Genomic DNA, 17,134 nt, shown 5'->3' with positions numbered 1-17,134 from the left:
GAAATTGGCACCCAAGTTTATTGGACCCTTCCCGGGCAAGAGGAAACTCAACGAGGTCTCATATGAATTACACTTACCTGATTCTCTTAGAATTCATCCGGTGTTTCATGTCTCCTTGTTGAAACCTACAGTCCCTAACTCCTTCCCGGGCAGAAGCTCGGAACCACCCGAACCTGTGATTGTCGATGGGAAGGAAGAATATGAGGTGGAGGCTATTTTGGATTGCAGGAGGAGGAGAGGTCAATTACAGTTTCTCATAAAGTGGAAAGGTTACGGCCTGGAAGAAAATTCCTGGGAACCAGAACAGAATATCCATGCTAAAGAACTGATCTACGCTTTCTTTCACAGTCACCCACATAAGAAAGACCTATTGGGCACCCTGAGTTCGCCCTTAAGGGGTGGGCAATGTTAGGAACACTCCCTGTGCACACTGAAGTGCTGTCATGAATCTGCCACTAAAGAGTTAACTTAGTACAGACTAATTGCACTAATTGGCAAAAGGCTGGCCTATTTAAACACCTCAGCAACACTGAGCCTTTGCTGTCTTGTCTGCAGCTTTACCTGTACTTCCTGATCCTGAACCTGCTGTTTCCTGTTGACTTCCTGATCGACCTCCCGGCTTGTCCACTACTTCGTTTGCTTGCTGCCCGCCCTGACCTTGGCTCGTTCCTGTGACCACTCTCCTGACTTATCCTTGTCGGCTTATCTGCTTCCGATTCTGGACTTGTTCACCTCCTGGTGGGGCAACCCTGAGGACTGTGACCTGGTGTTCAGCACGCAGCAAAATCCATCCTCACCATCAGAGGCCCTGGTGAAGACCTGCTGTCACTTAGACTCCGCACCTCAGACTAGCCCATGTCTACCACCAGTGTGACCCATCCGTGTTCCTGTTGTACCAGATCCCACGAGGCTACCTCTGCACGTCAGGCTCAGCCACCAGCACCATTACACAGGGGCTGCGGGCATGGTACAGAAGATGGTTCAGGCATAATACAGGAGATGGCACAGGTGATGGTACAGGCATGGCACAGGTGATGGTACAGGCATGGCACAGGTCATGGTACAGGCATGGCAGAGATGATGGTATAGGCATGGCACAGGTCATGTTACAGGCATGGCACAGGTCATGGCACAAGTCATGATACAGGCATGGTACAGGTGATGGTACAGGCATGGCACAGGTTATGGTATAGGCATGGCACAGGTCATGGTACAGGCATGGCACAGATGATGGTATAGGCATGGCACAGGTGATGGTACAGGCATGGCACAGGTGATGGCATAGGCATGGCACAGGTCATGGTACAGGCATGGCACAGATGATGGTATAGGCATGGCACAGATGATGGTATAGGCATGGCACAGGTCATGGTATAGGCATGGCACAGGTCATGGTATAGGCATGGCACAGGTCATGGTACAGGAGATGGTATAGGCATGGCAGAGGTGATGGTATAGGCATTCCACAGTAGGTATAGGCATGGCACAGTAGGTACAGGCATGGCACAGGAGATGCAGTGCTGTGGGCATGGTACAGGGGAATGTCCTGTACCATGCCCGCAGCACTGCATGAGGAAATGCAGGGGCTGCGGAGGGGTCTCACTTACCTGTCGGTGAGGCACCTTAGATTTAAAAATGGTGCCTCCCGGCGCCAACACGTCACTGCCCATGCGCCGCTGATATTCGGGAAAACCCGTACATGTTTGGCTATTCCGGTGACATATTGGCGCCGGGGGGCGCCATTTTTAAAAAGTAAGTCAGCCAGTGACTCGAGTATAAGCCGAGGGGGGCTTTTTCAGCATAAAAAAAACATGCTGAAAAACTCGGCTTATACTCGAGTATATACGGTAATTTTAGTTTTCGATTCATTATTTATATACATTTATTTGGTTAAATTCACTTAACCACTTGCCTCCCAAGCTGCCATAGTTTTACTGTGGCAGGTCGGCTCTATTACGTAAAACGACGTCCCTGTACATCGCTTTGTGTGTGAATATCTTCTATTCTTAGGTTCGATTCACATCTATACATGTTGATTTTGAGCGTTTCTGCAGTGCTTTTTTCCGTGCTTTCTAACCGCACTTTTGCAGCAATTTGCGTTTTTTATTGAATATTTGTTGTTTGGCAGTTTTAAAAACGTGGCAAAATCGTGGTAAAAACACATTACATGCTTTTCTGCAGCTTCTCTATTGAAGTCTATTGAACAAAAAACACACACACAAAAAAAAAAAAGAGTGTTTTGCTTTTCAAAGAGTCACTGACCCTTTCCAAAAATGCAAATGCATTGATGTGAACGCCATGTTAAAAAAAATGTCCTGCGTTTCTGCAAAAAGCATGAAAAAAGGCATTAGTGTGAATGTTGCCTTAAACAAATGATCTGTTTTGGCTGTCAGAGAATATTAGAGATCATTGCACACAGCCTTAGGAATGTCAATGGCAACCTAGACAGCTCAGTCAACACCGATTACAAACAGGAGCTGACGGTCCACTCATCTGCTGAGTTTAAGCCTACATTCACGCCCCCCTCCACCAACTGACCAATCACAGCCCACACACACATAAATTGCCAATGTGCTTTTCAGCTGAGATCAACTTCACAGCCACGCCCCTCCACCCGCTGACCAATTACAGCACACACAAAGAAGCGTGGACAGGATGCTTATCAGTTAACATAAGTCACGCCCCCTCCACACATTGACCAATCACATTGCACGCACACAGAAGTTGACAGCGTGCTTGACCGCAGAGATCCAGCCTGCAGCCACGCCCCATCCACCCGCTGACCAATCACAGCGTACAAGCTGAGGAGAAGACAGCGCGCTTGTGGCTGAACGCAGCGCAGCACTGCAGCCGCGCCCCACTATTCACGTATTGCACCGCTCTCCGGGAGAGTCTAGTGTCACGTGACAGTCTGATCTCCTGTCAGCTGTCACGTGACCGGCAGTATGGCGTCCCCGTGTGTCAGGGAGACCGACCGCCGCCTGTAGTGACCGAGGGATCGGGCTGTGAGACCGGCAGAGAGGGGGCAGCGGATTAGACATGCAGAAGATAAAGTCTCTGATGACCCGTCAGGTGAGGAGGAGCCGCTATTCTCATTGCGGGGGAAGGGGGAAGCCTGGGAAGTACCTGTCATGGTGAGGAGGCCTGAGGAGTACCTGTCCTATCACTGAGGGGAGGAGGCCTGAGGAGTACCTGTCCTATCACTGAGGGGGAGGAGGCCTGAGGAGTACCTGTCCTATCACTGAGGGGGAGGAGGCCTGAGGAGTACCTGTCCTATCACTGAGGGGGAGGAGGCCTGAGGAGTACCTGTCCTATCACTGAGGGGGGAGGAGGCCTGAGGAGTACCTGTCCTATCACTGAGGGGGGAGGAGTCCTGAGGAGTACCTGTCCTATCACTGAGGGGGGCCTGAGGAGTACCTGTCCTATCACTGAGGGGGAGGAAGCCTGAGGAGTACCTGTCCTATCACTGAGGAGGCGGAGGCCTGAGGAGTACCTGTCCTATCACTGAGGGGGGAGGAGTCCTGAGGAGTACCTGTCCTATCACTGAGGGGGGAGGAGGCCTGAGGAGTACCTGTCCTATCACTGAGGGGAGGAGGCCTGAGGAGTACCTGTCCTATCACTGAGGAGGCGGAGGCCTGAGGAGTACCTGTCCTATCACTGAGGGGGGAGGAGGCCTGAGGAGTACCTGTCCTATCACTGAGGGGGGAGGAGGCCTGAGGAGTACCTGTCCTATCACTGAGGGGGAGGAGGCCTGAGGAGTACCTGTCCTATCACTGAGGGGAGGAGGCCTGAGGAGTACCTGTCCTATCACTGAGGGGGAGGAAGCCTGAGGAGTACCTGTCCTATCACTGAGGGGGAGGAGGCCTGAGGAGTACCTGTCCTATCACTGAGGAGGCCTGAGGAGTACCTGTCCTATCACTGAGGGGGGAGGAGGTCTGAGGAGTACCTGTCCTATCACTGAGGGGGAGGAGGCCTGAGGAGTACCTGTCCTATCACTGAGGGGGGGGGGGGGCCTGAGGAGTACCTGTCCTATCACTGAGGGGGGGGGGGCGCCTGAGGAGTACCTGTCCTATCACTGAGGGGAGGAGGCCTGAGGAGTACCTGTCCTATCACTGAGGGGGACGAGGCCTGAGGAGTACCTGTCCTATCACTGAGGGGAGGAGGCCTGAGGAGTACCTGTCCTATCACTGAGGGGGAGGAAGCCTGAGGAGTACCTGTCCTATCACTGAGGGGGAGGAGGCCTGAGGAGTACCTGTCCTATCACTGAGGAGGCCTGAGGAGTACCTGTCCTATCACTGAGGGGGGAGGAGGTCTGAGGAGTACCTGTCCTATCACTGAGGGGGAGGAGGCCTGAGGAGTACCTGTCCTATCACTGAGGGGGGGGGGGCCTGAGGAGTACCTGTCCTATCACTGAGGGGAGGAGGCCTGAGGAGTACCTGTCCTATCACTGAGGGGGACGAGGCCTGAGGAGTACCTGTCCTATCACTGAGGGGAGGAGGCCTGAGGAGTACCTGTCCTATCACTGAGGGGGGCCTGAGGAGTACCTGTCCTATCACTGAGGGGGAGGAGGCCTGAGGAGTACCTGTCCTATCACTGAGGGGAGGAGGCCTGAGGAGTACCTGTCCTATCACTGAGGGGGAGGAGGCCTGAGGAGTACCTGTCCTATCACTGAGGGGGAGGAGGCCTGAGGAGTACCTGTCCTATCACTGAGGGGGAGGAGGCCTGAGGAGTACTTGTTTATGGCCCTTAACAGCCACTATGATTGTTCTGATGGTGCAGGGAATCACAGGCAGAAAATAATGAGATTTGAATGATGCCTGCAGCTGCACCCATCATTCAGATATCCCCACTCATAGCCCTGGATGTCATATGATGTACTGCAGTATGGAAGTGGTTAAGGATGGGAAGAGGGAACATGTCTGAGCAGAGGGACATGTATGACCTGTCACCTATTATTATATTCAATAAATGTGTTTACATTTGGAGTGCAGCCATCCAGAACTTCATCATCTCCGGTACCACGTCTGCGGTCCCTGACTGTCTCGGGTACCACGTCCCTAATCTTTGACTATATCCTGTTGCATGTTGGCTGTTTCTGGTTCTGAACATCCACTGAATTTTTCTGTGTGGGGCCCTTTGATGATTTTGCAGGCCGCGAAAGTTGACCACCACTGGTCTATGCAGTGGCAATGCAGTCAAACACACTTGACTGCCTCCGGTGTTAATGGGCCCTAAGCGCTGGTTTACACCCGATGCAGCCAGGTGCATTTTTTTTTTTTTTTTTCATGAACCTGGTATGAACACATACAATAAAAATGTATATGTATGTATATGTGTATATATATATATATATATATATATATATATACACACACACACACACACTGCCTTGTGAAAGTATTCGGCCCCCTTGAACTTTGCGACCTTTTGCCACATTTCAGGCTTCAAACATAAAGATATAAAACTGTAATTTTTGTGAAGAATCAACAACAAGTGGGACACAATCATGAAGTGGAACGAAATTTATTGGATATTTCAAACTTTGTTAACAAATAAAAAAACTGAAAAATTGGGCGTGCAAAATTATTCAGCCCCTTTTACTTTCAGTGCAGCAAACTCTCTCCAGAAGTTCAGTGAGGATCTCTGAATGATCCAATGTTGACCTAAATGACTACTGATGATAAATAGAATCCACCTGTGTGTAATCAAGTCTCCGTATAAATGTACCTGCACTGTGATAGTCTCAGAGGTCCGTTTAAAGCGCAGAGAGCATTATGAAGAACAAGGAACACACCAGGCCGGTCCGAGATACTGTTGTGGAGAAGTTTAAAGCCGGATTTGGATACAAAAAGGTTTCCCAAGCTTTAAACATCCCAAGGAGCACTGTGCAAGCGATAATATTGAAATGGAAGGAGTATCAGACCACTGCAAATCTACGAAGACCTGGCCGTCCCTCTAAACTTTCAGCTCATACAAGGAGAAGACTGATCAGAGATGCAGCCAAGAGGCCCATGATCACTCTGGATGAACAGCAGAGATCTACAGCTGAGGTGGGAGACTGTCCATAGGACAACAATCAGTCGTATACTGCACAAATCTGGCCTTTATGGAAGAGTGGCAAGAAGAAAGCCATTTCTTAAAGATATCCATAAAAAGTGTCGTTTAAAGTTTGCCACAAGCCACCTGGGAGACACCAAACATGTGGAAGAAGGTGCTCTGGTCAGATGAAACCAAAATCGAACTTTTTGGCAACAATGCAAAACTTTGTTTGGCGTAAAAGCAACACAGCTCATCACCCTGAACACACCATCCCCACTGTCAAACATGGTGGTGGCAGCATCATGGTTTGGGCCTGCTTTTCTTCAGCAGGGACAGGGAAGATGGTTAAAATTGATGGGAAGATGGATGGAGCCAAATACAAGACCATTCTGGAAGAAAACCTGATGGAGTCTGCAAAAGACCTGAGACTGGGACGGAGATTTGTCTTCCAACAAGACAATGATCCAAAACATAAAGCAAAATCTACAATGGAATGGTTCGCAAATAAACATATCCAGGTGTTAGAATGGCCAAGTCAAAGTCCAGACCTGAATCCAATCGAGAATCTGTGGAAAGAACTGAAAACTGCTGTTCACAAACACTCTCCATCCAACCTCACTGAGCTCGAGCTGTTTTGCAAGGAGGAATGGGCAAAAATTTCAGTCTCTCGATATGCAAAACGGATAGAGACATACCCCAAGTGACTTACAGCTGTAATCGCAGCAAAAGGTGGCGCTACAAAGTATTAACTTAAGAGGGCTGAATAATTTTGCACGCCCAATTTTTCAGTTTTTTTATTTGTTAAAAAAGTTTGAAATATCCAATAAATTTCGTTCCACTTCATGATTGTGCCCCACTTGTTGTTGATTCTTCCCAAAAAATTACAGTTTTATATCTTTATGTTTGAAGCCTAAAAAGGGGCAAAAGGTCGCAAAGTTCAAGGGGGCCGAATACTTTCGCAATGCACTGTGTATGTATATGAATGTGTGTGTCTCATGCTGAATTTTTCTGAACCGAAATTAAATGTGAAAGGCTAACGCGTGTATACACCATTTAGTAAAAAATATAAAAAATTATGGCTTGTTTACACTAGTGATTGGAAATCACCCCGCACACAGGAACAGAGCCGAGGCTGTCAATCACAGGCTCTGTTCTTGACGCCCCCCCCCCCCGTCACCTTTAAAATTTTGTCAGAAGTGATTCATGTTGATAGCATAAAAATTAATCAGCAGACATAAATTATACTTAGTGCTGTGGATTGAGAGAAGTACACACTATAGAAGGATATGCTTTGCTCATATTTCATGTCTGAGGTTTACAACCACTTTACGCTTTCAACCCACTTGATTGGTGGTCAAGGCCATAATTGGTATCCCTGGACACAGTACTCCTGGACACAGTACGGCGATCATTACACATCATTACACAAACTCCATGGTGTCACCAAGGAGGAATAGGAATGACTTGTGAGGTCAGCAGGCCAACTACACTCCTTACAGATCTCCTAGTGAATTGAAAACGCCTATTTTAATTGCAGCAAATAACTCGCAGTAACAAAACACTGCCTGCTTGTGTTGGCGCGCTCTTTGTTATGTCTTTGGTTATAGTTTGTGATGTTTATGAGTTGTATGTGGGAACCCTAAGAGGCGCTACATGGATGTTCGGCTGGCTATGTAGCAGGTTAAGCAGATTGCTTCACTTCCTTCCACCTTGAAGTGTGTTCCTTGGAACTGCCGCTTTACTCCCTTCACAGAAGATTGGAGAAAACGTTTGTGACTTTCATTTCTTTAGAATTAGTAGATTGCATCTTTTTATGGTTAACCCTTTTCCTGCCAGGCCTTGCGCTCCACTTTTAAACTCAGCTGGCCAGACCATTTTTGCAAATATTCCTTTCTCGTTTTACTTTTTCACTTCTAGCTTTCAGAGTTTGTAAAAGACCCCCCCCAAACTATATATTTTCTGAAAGCATAGGACCAGTAGAATAAATAGGTGCTACTGATTTTCAAGGCCCCACAATATTTGCGCAAATGTTTATCAAATCACTATTGTCACTAAAAAATAACACTCCAATCTTTTTTTTGCTCACATAAACACAATATATAATGAAATTTCTATTAAGGCCTCATTCAGTGGGGTGTGCTAAAGCGTACGCCCATGGGGGTCATGTTTTCCTGCAGGGGGATGCACAGGTATTTTGTGCATTTCTGTGCCGGCAGTTCTATCCATGTCAATTGGGACGCAGCAGCTGCAAGGACAGATCTGACATCCATGTGGGTGTGGGTGCATGGACCCAAATGCAGATAGTGTGAGTTCAGGACATGCACCCACATGGGTGTCCAGTTGAGAACAGTGGCTGTGTCCTTGCAGCTGCTGCGTCCCAATTGACATCAATTGGACTACCCGCATGGGGACGCACGGAACACCTGTGTCCCTCTGCAGCTAAACATGGGCCTGTAGTATGCTCCATGTGAACAATGCTTTAGGCTTTGTTTAGACTTACGGTTGGGGGGCAGTAAAAATGCACGACTGAGCTGTGTTTCTGCCACCCACCAACCACACCCCTCAAGCTGCAGTAGGCAGCGGACAGGGGTGTTTACATGCTGGGGCTGCAATGCTTTGCGCCCTTACCAAAGTTGACCTGACTTGTAGTGATGCTGCCTGCCGATCGCTACACATTCAAATTAATGGGGGAAGCGCTTCGAACGCCCCGCAACTGCAAGCAGTGCATGCGGTTGCGGTGCATTTGTCGGTAAAAATGGGGTTAAAACAGGCAGTGAGGAGGCATTGCAATGCTTCCTCACCACCTGTCAGTAGCCTTAAGCCTCGTACACGCGCAACGATTATCGGCCGACCGATCGGCCGTCTTTTGTCCAGAGTTGTGTTGGTTGAAATGTGCTCTAGACTGCACACAAATTTTCTCGGCCAACAAAAACCAACTGCAGAAGTGATGTCATGTGCTGGTTTACTTTCCGTGTGTTTTTTCTTCTCTGAGCATGCCCAGTCTTGCTCATCAGATTTTTGTCTGCTGAAATTTGTACTGACTGACGGAAAATCGGCCGTTGTGTTGACGGCCAACAAAAATTTTATAGCCTGCACACCAGATTTTGTTCGGCCGAAAAGTCGGAGTCGGTTGTCGAAAGCATCATACTAACAAGCCGAAAATCGGCCAATCGGACATTGGCCGAAAATTCACGGCCAACTATCGATGCGTGTGTACGGGGCATTAGGCTTCAGAGGTAAGGGCGATTTGGACGCATGTCTAAATATACCCTTAGGCCCCTTTCACACGTGTTGTCCGATCAGGTCTGCCTGTCAGTTTTTCAGGCGTAGCTGATCAGGCCCTCCATTCTCTCCTATGGAGCGGCGAATGCCAGAGGAGACATGTCTGCTGACATCCGCAACTATCCTATACAATCCGATCCTGCCTGCAAGAAACGGATGGATGGTGGTCCTATTTTCCATCTGTTTGGCGGATCAGATTTGATCGGATGAAAACGCACAGGTGCTCAGTTTTCAACCGATCTCCCCACAGAGGAGAACGGGACTGGGTACATCTCCGTTCTGCACAGCAGAGACGGACCTGTCACCTTCCTGCTCAGTGGGCATCAGCATAGTGATCCCCCCGCTGAGCAAGCGAGTTCTGTCCCACGGAGGTGCCTATGTAAAAAGGGGCCTTACTAAAATGTTTTTTTTTATTTTTTTTTTCTTACAATATTTTTTTTGGGGTGGATGGGCTTTGAAGAGACATCAGGGGTCTAAACAGACCTCTGTCTCCTGTTTCAAGCCCATGTTTACCAGCCTCCGCTCTCCATCATCCTGACACCGAGTGATCTGGGAAGCCTGCTGGCTACAGTGTGGGGAGGGATCCAGGGAGATGGGCATGCAGTACAGGGGGTCAGAGTGACAAAACATAATTTTTGTATTTGTTTTTTTTTTTTTTTTTTTCTTTAATATCTTTACTTTTTACTTTTTCCCCCTTATTTATTTTTTTTTTTATTTATTTATTTCAAGAAAATCTAGTATTTATTGAGTATAAACAGTACACTGTATAAATAACACCAACAGTAAACACATCCAATAACAAGGACAGTGATGTAATAAATACAAAAAAAAAATACTTCTCATTAAAAATAGGTGTATGCAAAGTACAATACTCAGGCGTATAGTATACCTTTTAGTAAAATACCGAACATGTGCATAAGCAAATCGTAAGAAAAAACAACCACTTATCTTCATACAGTAGCTTCAAAATCAAGCACATATAACTATATGGTACACACCTCAGTATGCTATCAATAACCCACGTAAACTAAAAGATTCATGTTTGCAAGAAGGAAAAATGGTGGCAGAAAACAAAGGAAAGGGACGGAGGAAGGAAGAGGAATAGAAGGAAAGAAATAAAAAGGAGGGGAGAGGAAGAAGAGAACAATATGAGGAGGAGAGGGTAGAAAATAGAGGAAGAAAGAAGAGGAGAGAGGAGAAAGAAAAGAAGTGTATCACTGCATATCAGACCGTCTTTGCAACGGCACCCTACCCTAAGAGCAACCTATCCATGACCAGCTGTGGAGGAGCCAGAGCAGGATTATCCAGCCAGGGCTGCCACAATGAGGCAAATTTCTTGTGAGCCTTGCGATTTTGGTAGCAGAGGTGGGGAACTCGAGTCACATGACTTGACTTAAGTCACCAGTTTGAGGACTTGAGACTTGCTTGACTAAAATTAATAAAAGACTCGACTTGACTTTGACTTGGTATTCATGACTTGAGACTTGACTTTGACTTGAGACATATGACTCGAAATGACTTTACTTTTTTAGGTTATTAAATATTTGCATTTTCTCAAGATGTGTTAAAGCAAAATGAATGTGCCTGTTATGTTTCTGACACCACAGTCACTTAAAACGCCTCAGACCCCGTTCACACTGGGGCGACGCTACTTGCCGGGGCGACCTCAGAGCGGCCGGCACAGACTTCATATCATTGAAGTCAATGCAGGTCGCTCCGGGTCGCCCCAAAGAAGCTCCGGACCCTTTTTCTAAGTCGGAGCAACTTGTGTCGCTCCTATTAGAACGGGTCCACAGCTACTCTATGGCAGGCGACATGTCAGGCGACCAGGTATTTTTAAGCTAAGAATGTTTGTTTGTAAATGTGACTGTCAGCTTCCACAGACCCCTTGAACCCTCCTGATCTCTTCTAGATAGTACCCCCCTGGTAGCGATGAAGATGATGTAACTTTCCCTCACCATTGTGGCCAGGAAATAGGCTTTATAACCACTTTAATTAGTATTTTAACAAAAGCGAAGATTCACATTTTGTTAGGCAGAGTTGTACCGGCTAATCATGTCCCTGTGGTCACTTCGTGAATTAAAGCCTAATAGGTTGGCATCTCTGATAATCATTTCAAAGTTTCCAGATTGACTATGAAAGAGCCCGATTCTGGAGCCGGTCCAGTGAATTCTCATCCAGATGGTCGCCATGCTGTCAGAAAGATTTGGGTTCTTTCCAGCGAATGACAGATGTTTCCAGTCCAATATATTTAACTTGTCGTGCTGATACTGCACCTGCACAGGAGGATTCCGCGTTTCATTTTTTTGATACGTTAATGTTCCCAGTGGCGGTTCATGAAAAAACAATTCTTGATAGTTAACATTTTCAAAATTGGACTGCCGCTGGGCTGCTACAAACGGACAGACGATTTGATTGGTTTGGACAGTGCCGTCCCAATCTATAGAGCAGTGATAAAATATTACATTGTAATCCTCTGTATGGAATGTCAGGATTTACACCTCTCCTGTTCACTGCCCTGCACTCCTTTTGCACGCTGGCAAATTTTATATATATATATATATATATATATATATATATATATATATATATATATATCACACACAGTGCCTTGCAAAAGTATTCGGCCCCCTTGAACTTTGCGACCTTTTGCCACATTTCAGGCTTCCAACATAACAAGTGGGACACAATCATGAAGTGGAACAAAATTTATTGGATATTTCAAACTTTTTTAACAAATAAAAGACTGAAAAATTGGGCGTGCAAAATTATTCAGCCTCCTTAAAGCCCCGTACACACGTACCGATGGTCGGCTTACAAATGTTCCTCTTTTCTCCCCGGGATGTCGGTGTCTGCTGAAAAGTGCAAAGACAGCACAAGGACAGCACAAGAATTTTGTCCGCCGACTGCAGAAGTGATGTCATGTAATGGTTAACTTTCCCTGTGTTTTCTATTTTCTGAGCATGCCCAGTCTTGCAAATCTGCGGTCTGTCGGCCGAATTGTGTACTGACAGGCGAACAATCGTCCGTTCTGGTGTCGGCATACAAATATTTTCATGTTTGCACGAAAGACTTTTGTCCGCGGATTGTGCGCAGACATCTGTCGGAGGCACCATACTAACACGCGTACAATCGGCAGATCCTTCGTCCACCGACGTTTGTATGCCGACGATCGGTACGTGTGTACGGGCCTTTAGTTAATACTTTGTAGCGCCACCTTTTGCTGGGATTACAGCTGTAAGTCGCTTGGGGTATGTCTCTATTAGTTTTGCACATCGAGAGACTGAAAATTTTTGCCCATTCCTCCTTGCAAAACAGCTCGAGCTCAGTGAGGTTGGATGGAGAACGTTTGTGAACAGCAGTTTTCAGTTCTTTCGACAGATTCTCGATTGGATTCAGGTCTGGACTTTGACTTGGCCATTCTAACACCTGGATATGTTTATTTGTGAACCATTCCATTGTAGATTTTGCTTTATGTTTTGGATCATTGTCTTGTTGGAAGACAAATCTCTGTCCCAGTCTCAGGTCTTTTGCAGTCTCCATCAGGTTTTCTTCCAGAATGGTCCTGTATTTGGCTCCATCCATCTTCCCATCAATTTTAACCATCTTCCCTGTCCCTGCTGAAGAAAAGCAGGCCCAAACCATGATGCTGCCACCACCATGTTTGACAGTGGGGATGTTGGGTTCAGGGTGATGAGCTGTGTTGCTTTTACGCCAAACATAACGTTTTGCATTGTTGCCAAAAAGTTTGATTTTTGGTTTCATCTGACCAGAGCACCTTCTTCCACATGTTTGGTGTGTCTCCCAGGTGGCTTGTGGCAAACTTTAAACGACACTTTTTATGGATATCTTTAAGAAATGGCTTTCTTCTTGCCACTCTTCCATAAAGGCCAGATTTGTGCAGTATACGACTGATTGTTGTCCTATAGACAGAGTCTCCCACATCAGCTGTAGATCTCTGCAGTTCATCCAGAGTGATCATGGGCCTCTTGGCTGCATCTCTGATCAGTCTTCTCCTTGTATGAGCTGAAAGTTTAGAGGGACGTCCAGGTCTTCGTAGATTTGCAGTGGTCTGATACTCCTTCCATTTCAATATTATCGCTTGCACAGTGCTCCTTGGGATGTTTAAAGCTTGGGAAATCTTTTTATATCCAAATCCAGCTTTAAACTTTTCCACAACAGTATCTCGGACCGGCCTGATGTGTTCCTTGTTCTTCATGATGCTCTCTGCGCTTTAAACGGACCTCTGAGACTATCACAGTGAAGGTGCATTTATACGGAGACTTGATTACACACAGGTGGATTCTATTTATCATCATTAGTCATTTAGGTCAACATTGGATCATTCAGAGATCCTCACTGAAATTCTGGAGAGAGTTTGCTGCACTGAAAGTAAAGGGGCTGAATAATTTTGCACGCCCAATTTTTCAGTCTTTTATTTGTTAACAAAGTTTGAAATATCCAATAAATTTCCTTCCACTTCATGATTGTGTCCCACTTGTTGTTGATTCTTCACAAAAAATTACAGTTTTATATCTTTATGTTTGAAGCCTGAAATGTGGCAAAAGGTTGCAAAGTTCAAGGGGGCCGAATACTTTCGCAAGGCACTGTATGTGTGTGTGTGTGTATATGTGTATATATATGTGTGTGTGTGTGTATATGTATGTATATATATATATATATATATATATATATATATATATATATTTCGCCTGCCTATTTTGCTGCCGGTGGGCTGTTTTCCCTGTGATCACAGCAGAATCCGATCCTCGGGTGCTGGGCAATGGATGTCCACCAGAACCCGCCAATCATCGGTAAAACACACAGAACGGAGCTCTGCCTATTAAAACGAGGCAGATCTCTGCTCTGACATGGGGGAAGGGATACATTTTGTGTCCCTGCAAAGCAGGGTATAAATTCCATCTCTTTCCTTAGTAAAAGCAGCATGCATAGTACACACAACCACTGGCTAGGCTCTCGTTTTAACCCTTTGATCGTCCTAGATGTTTAATCCTTTTTCAGCCAATGTCTTTACTAAAGTGACTGTAGAATTTTAGCACTGATCGCTGCATTAGTGGCACTGGTTGCCGCAAAGTGTCAGTAAGTGTCCGATTGCCGCAATATTGCAGTCCACTATAAGTTGCTGATTGCTGCTATTACTAGTATAAAAAAAAATAAAATTCCATAAATATATCCCATAGTTTGCCTGTCCGCTCTCATCCGATCCGATCCCCAGGACGGATGGAAAATAGGGTTTCCATCCGTCCGGATTTCACGGACAGGATCGGATGCGGATGGCAGTGGGTGTCAGCGGACATGTCCCTGCTGACATCCGCTGCTCCATAGGGCTGAATGGGGCATCCGATCAGATCTGCCTAAAAAAACTGACAGGCGGATCTGATCGGACCGCCCGTGTGAAAGAGTCCTTACTCTGGACAACTGAAGAATTATCCCGTGCAGTGGGGCTGTACCTGCTTGGCCAGGGTTAGTTGCTCTTTTTGGTCTAGGGCAGTGATGGCGAACCCATGGTACGCGTGCCACAGCTGGCACGCAGAGCCCTCTCTGTGGGCACGTGAGGAAGAAGAGCACACACCACTGACCGGCTAACCTTTTACAAGATCAGCAGCTTTGTAGGGGTGCAATAGTGAGCAGGACATGTAGAAGAAGGCAAAGAGGGGGGGCTTTGGGAGGCAGAGGTAAGTAGCTGGGTTGGGGTGCATTTACATTTGCAGCATCCCTTCCTGCTCTTCTGAGAAGCAATCCACGGTGGATCAATTTTCAGACGGCAGTTGGCAGGTGGCTGGGAGGCAATATATCACATTCCCACCCCCAGTATTAATTCTCTGGCACTTTGAAACAGATAAGTTGGTTTTGTGTTGCAGTTTGGGCCCTCGGGCTCGAAAAGGTTCGCCATCACTGGTCTAGTGGAATAAAAAAAAAAAAAAGGAAATTTACTTATCAGATCTTCCGCTCCTCCCCACAGCTAGACCAGTCCCTGCAGCTTATTCTCCACCCATACTCCAGCAGTCTAGGGTACTGGTGTCATCAACACTGAAGCAGGGTTTAAACGTGTTGACACGTGAGGGTGGGAGAGCGCCACCTGCTGGGGAAGCGCCACCTGCTGGAGGAGCAGAGGGATCAGTTTAGGAAAACGGTTTCTCCTCTCTTTAGACAAAACAAGCTATTATCCCTTACAGCCCCACTTTAATGGATAACTTAACATTTTCCTGGAGTAGGGCTTTAACCTCCCTGGCGGTCTGATTATGTCCAGATTTCTGTGCTAAAAGCGGTACATTCTTTTGCATGGAAATCTATTTTACATTTTAAAACTCTCCTACCCCTGCGATTTCCCCCGCCGTCCTCCCGCTGTCCTCTTGCTGTTGTGCTCAGTCGATGCCGGCACCTATCTTCCGGTTCCCTTCCCTGCGAGCGTTGCGACGCAGGGGGGTTATGAACCGGCGGCAATTTAAAAAATGTAAATACACTAAATGAGATGATACAAAGCTGTGATCCTAACAGATTACCCTGTATAATGCCATTTAACCACAGGATTGCACCTGGTGACTTTTCCAGCTCTTTGTGCCTGGAAAATAGAGAACGACCATGGGTTCCAGAAAGTGTTCTTTTTGCGCAAAATCGCTTTTAGACAAACTGGAAAACAGCGACAGCGAAACAGTTACTTGAAGAACTGAGCGATAGCGATTCGTGGGAAAATTCGTCATCAGGTACGGAAAGTGACGACAGCGACGCATCGCTCCGTTTGAAATTCTGAAAAATCATTTGATATTCTTCCCAAATTCCACACCTATGTGCCAAAAAGAGACATCAGAATCGTCGCTGTCGTCACTTTCCGCACCTGATGACGAATTTTCCCACGAATCGCTATCGCTCAGTTCTTCAAGTAACTTCGTTTCACTGTCGCTGTTTTCCAGTTCGTCTCAAATCACTTTTGCACAAAAAAACGCTTTTTGGACGCCATGGTCGTTCAAAATTTTCCATGCACAAAGCACTGGAAAAGCACAGGCAGGGCACTGGAAAAGTCACCAGGTGAAATCCTGTGGTGAAATGGGATGATACAGAGTAATCCGTTAGGATCACAGCTTTGTATCATCTCATTTAGTGTATTTATTTACACTTTTGAATTTGCCGCCGGTTCCACCCCCCTGCGTTACAACGCTCACAGGGAAGCGAACCGGAAGGCAAGTGCTGGCAATCGGCCGTGCACAGAGCAGGGAGTAAGTGTGAGGACGCTGGGGAGAATTGCGGGGAGGATGGCGGGGGATTGCAGGGAAGGTGAGTAACATTCTGGGGTAATCCGAGTGTAGCTCGGGGTTACCGCTTTTGCTACTGAAAGTTAACATTGAGCCACACTCGGTAATACCGCCAGGGAGGTTAGCGTCTACTTATGTTGAGTTCACTTTCTTCTTCTTACTATTATTGACACATGCTCTATGCAAAGTGATGTGTTTTTTTTTTTTTTTTTTTTTTTTTTTTATATATAATCTCCAATTGCTAATGCATTAAGAACTACTTTTAGAGATGTCAATTATTATATCCATTTCCTTTTAGTCTAATAACATTTACATTATTGAAACAATCTCACTACACTAAATTATCCACCTCTGCTATGTTCTTTTTTATTTTTCATTGTCATCTGTATCTGATGCTTTTCTTCAGTAAACAAAAAAAAGAGTGTGAAATTCTGCTCACCCAATCTTTGTAGTTTATGGTTATCAATGGGGAAAAAATATCAGTGCCCAAGTGTTGTAGGAACTAGGAAAGGGACAGAAAAGCTTGTTTACCCATAAAGGCC

The 17,134-nt window shown here is 46.3% G+C and overlaps 1 protein-coding gene across 1 annotated transcript in view; it reads left to right on the top strand.

Annotated features, from left to right (window-relative positions):
* Nucleotides 1-2,911: 2,911 nt before the first annotated feature.
* VPS50 (VPS50 subunit of EARP/GARPII complex) overlaps nucleotides 2,912-17,134 on the top strand; it is a 428,941-nt gene continuing 414,718 nt past the window's right edge. The window contains exon 1 of the mRNA XM_082258038.1: nucleotides 2,912-3,072. Within this exon, the coding sequence (XP_082114164.1) occupies nucleotides 3,040-3,072 (33 nt within the window). The 5' untranslated portion in view covers nucleotides 2,912-3,039. The remainder of the gene's footprint in view (nucleotides 3,073-17,134) is intronic.

The sequence above is a fragment of the Pelophylax lessonae genome (assembly GCF_965119305.1).
Source record: "Pelophylax lessonae genome assembly, chromosome: 5".
NCBI classification, from domain to species: domain Eukaryota; kingdom Metazoa; phylum Chordata; class Amphibia; order Anura; family Ranidae; genus Pelophylax; species Pelophylax lessonae.
This window is presented reverse-complemented; position numbering and strand designations above follow the sequence as displayed.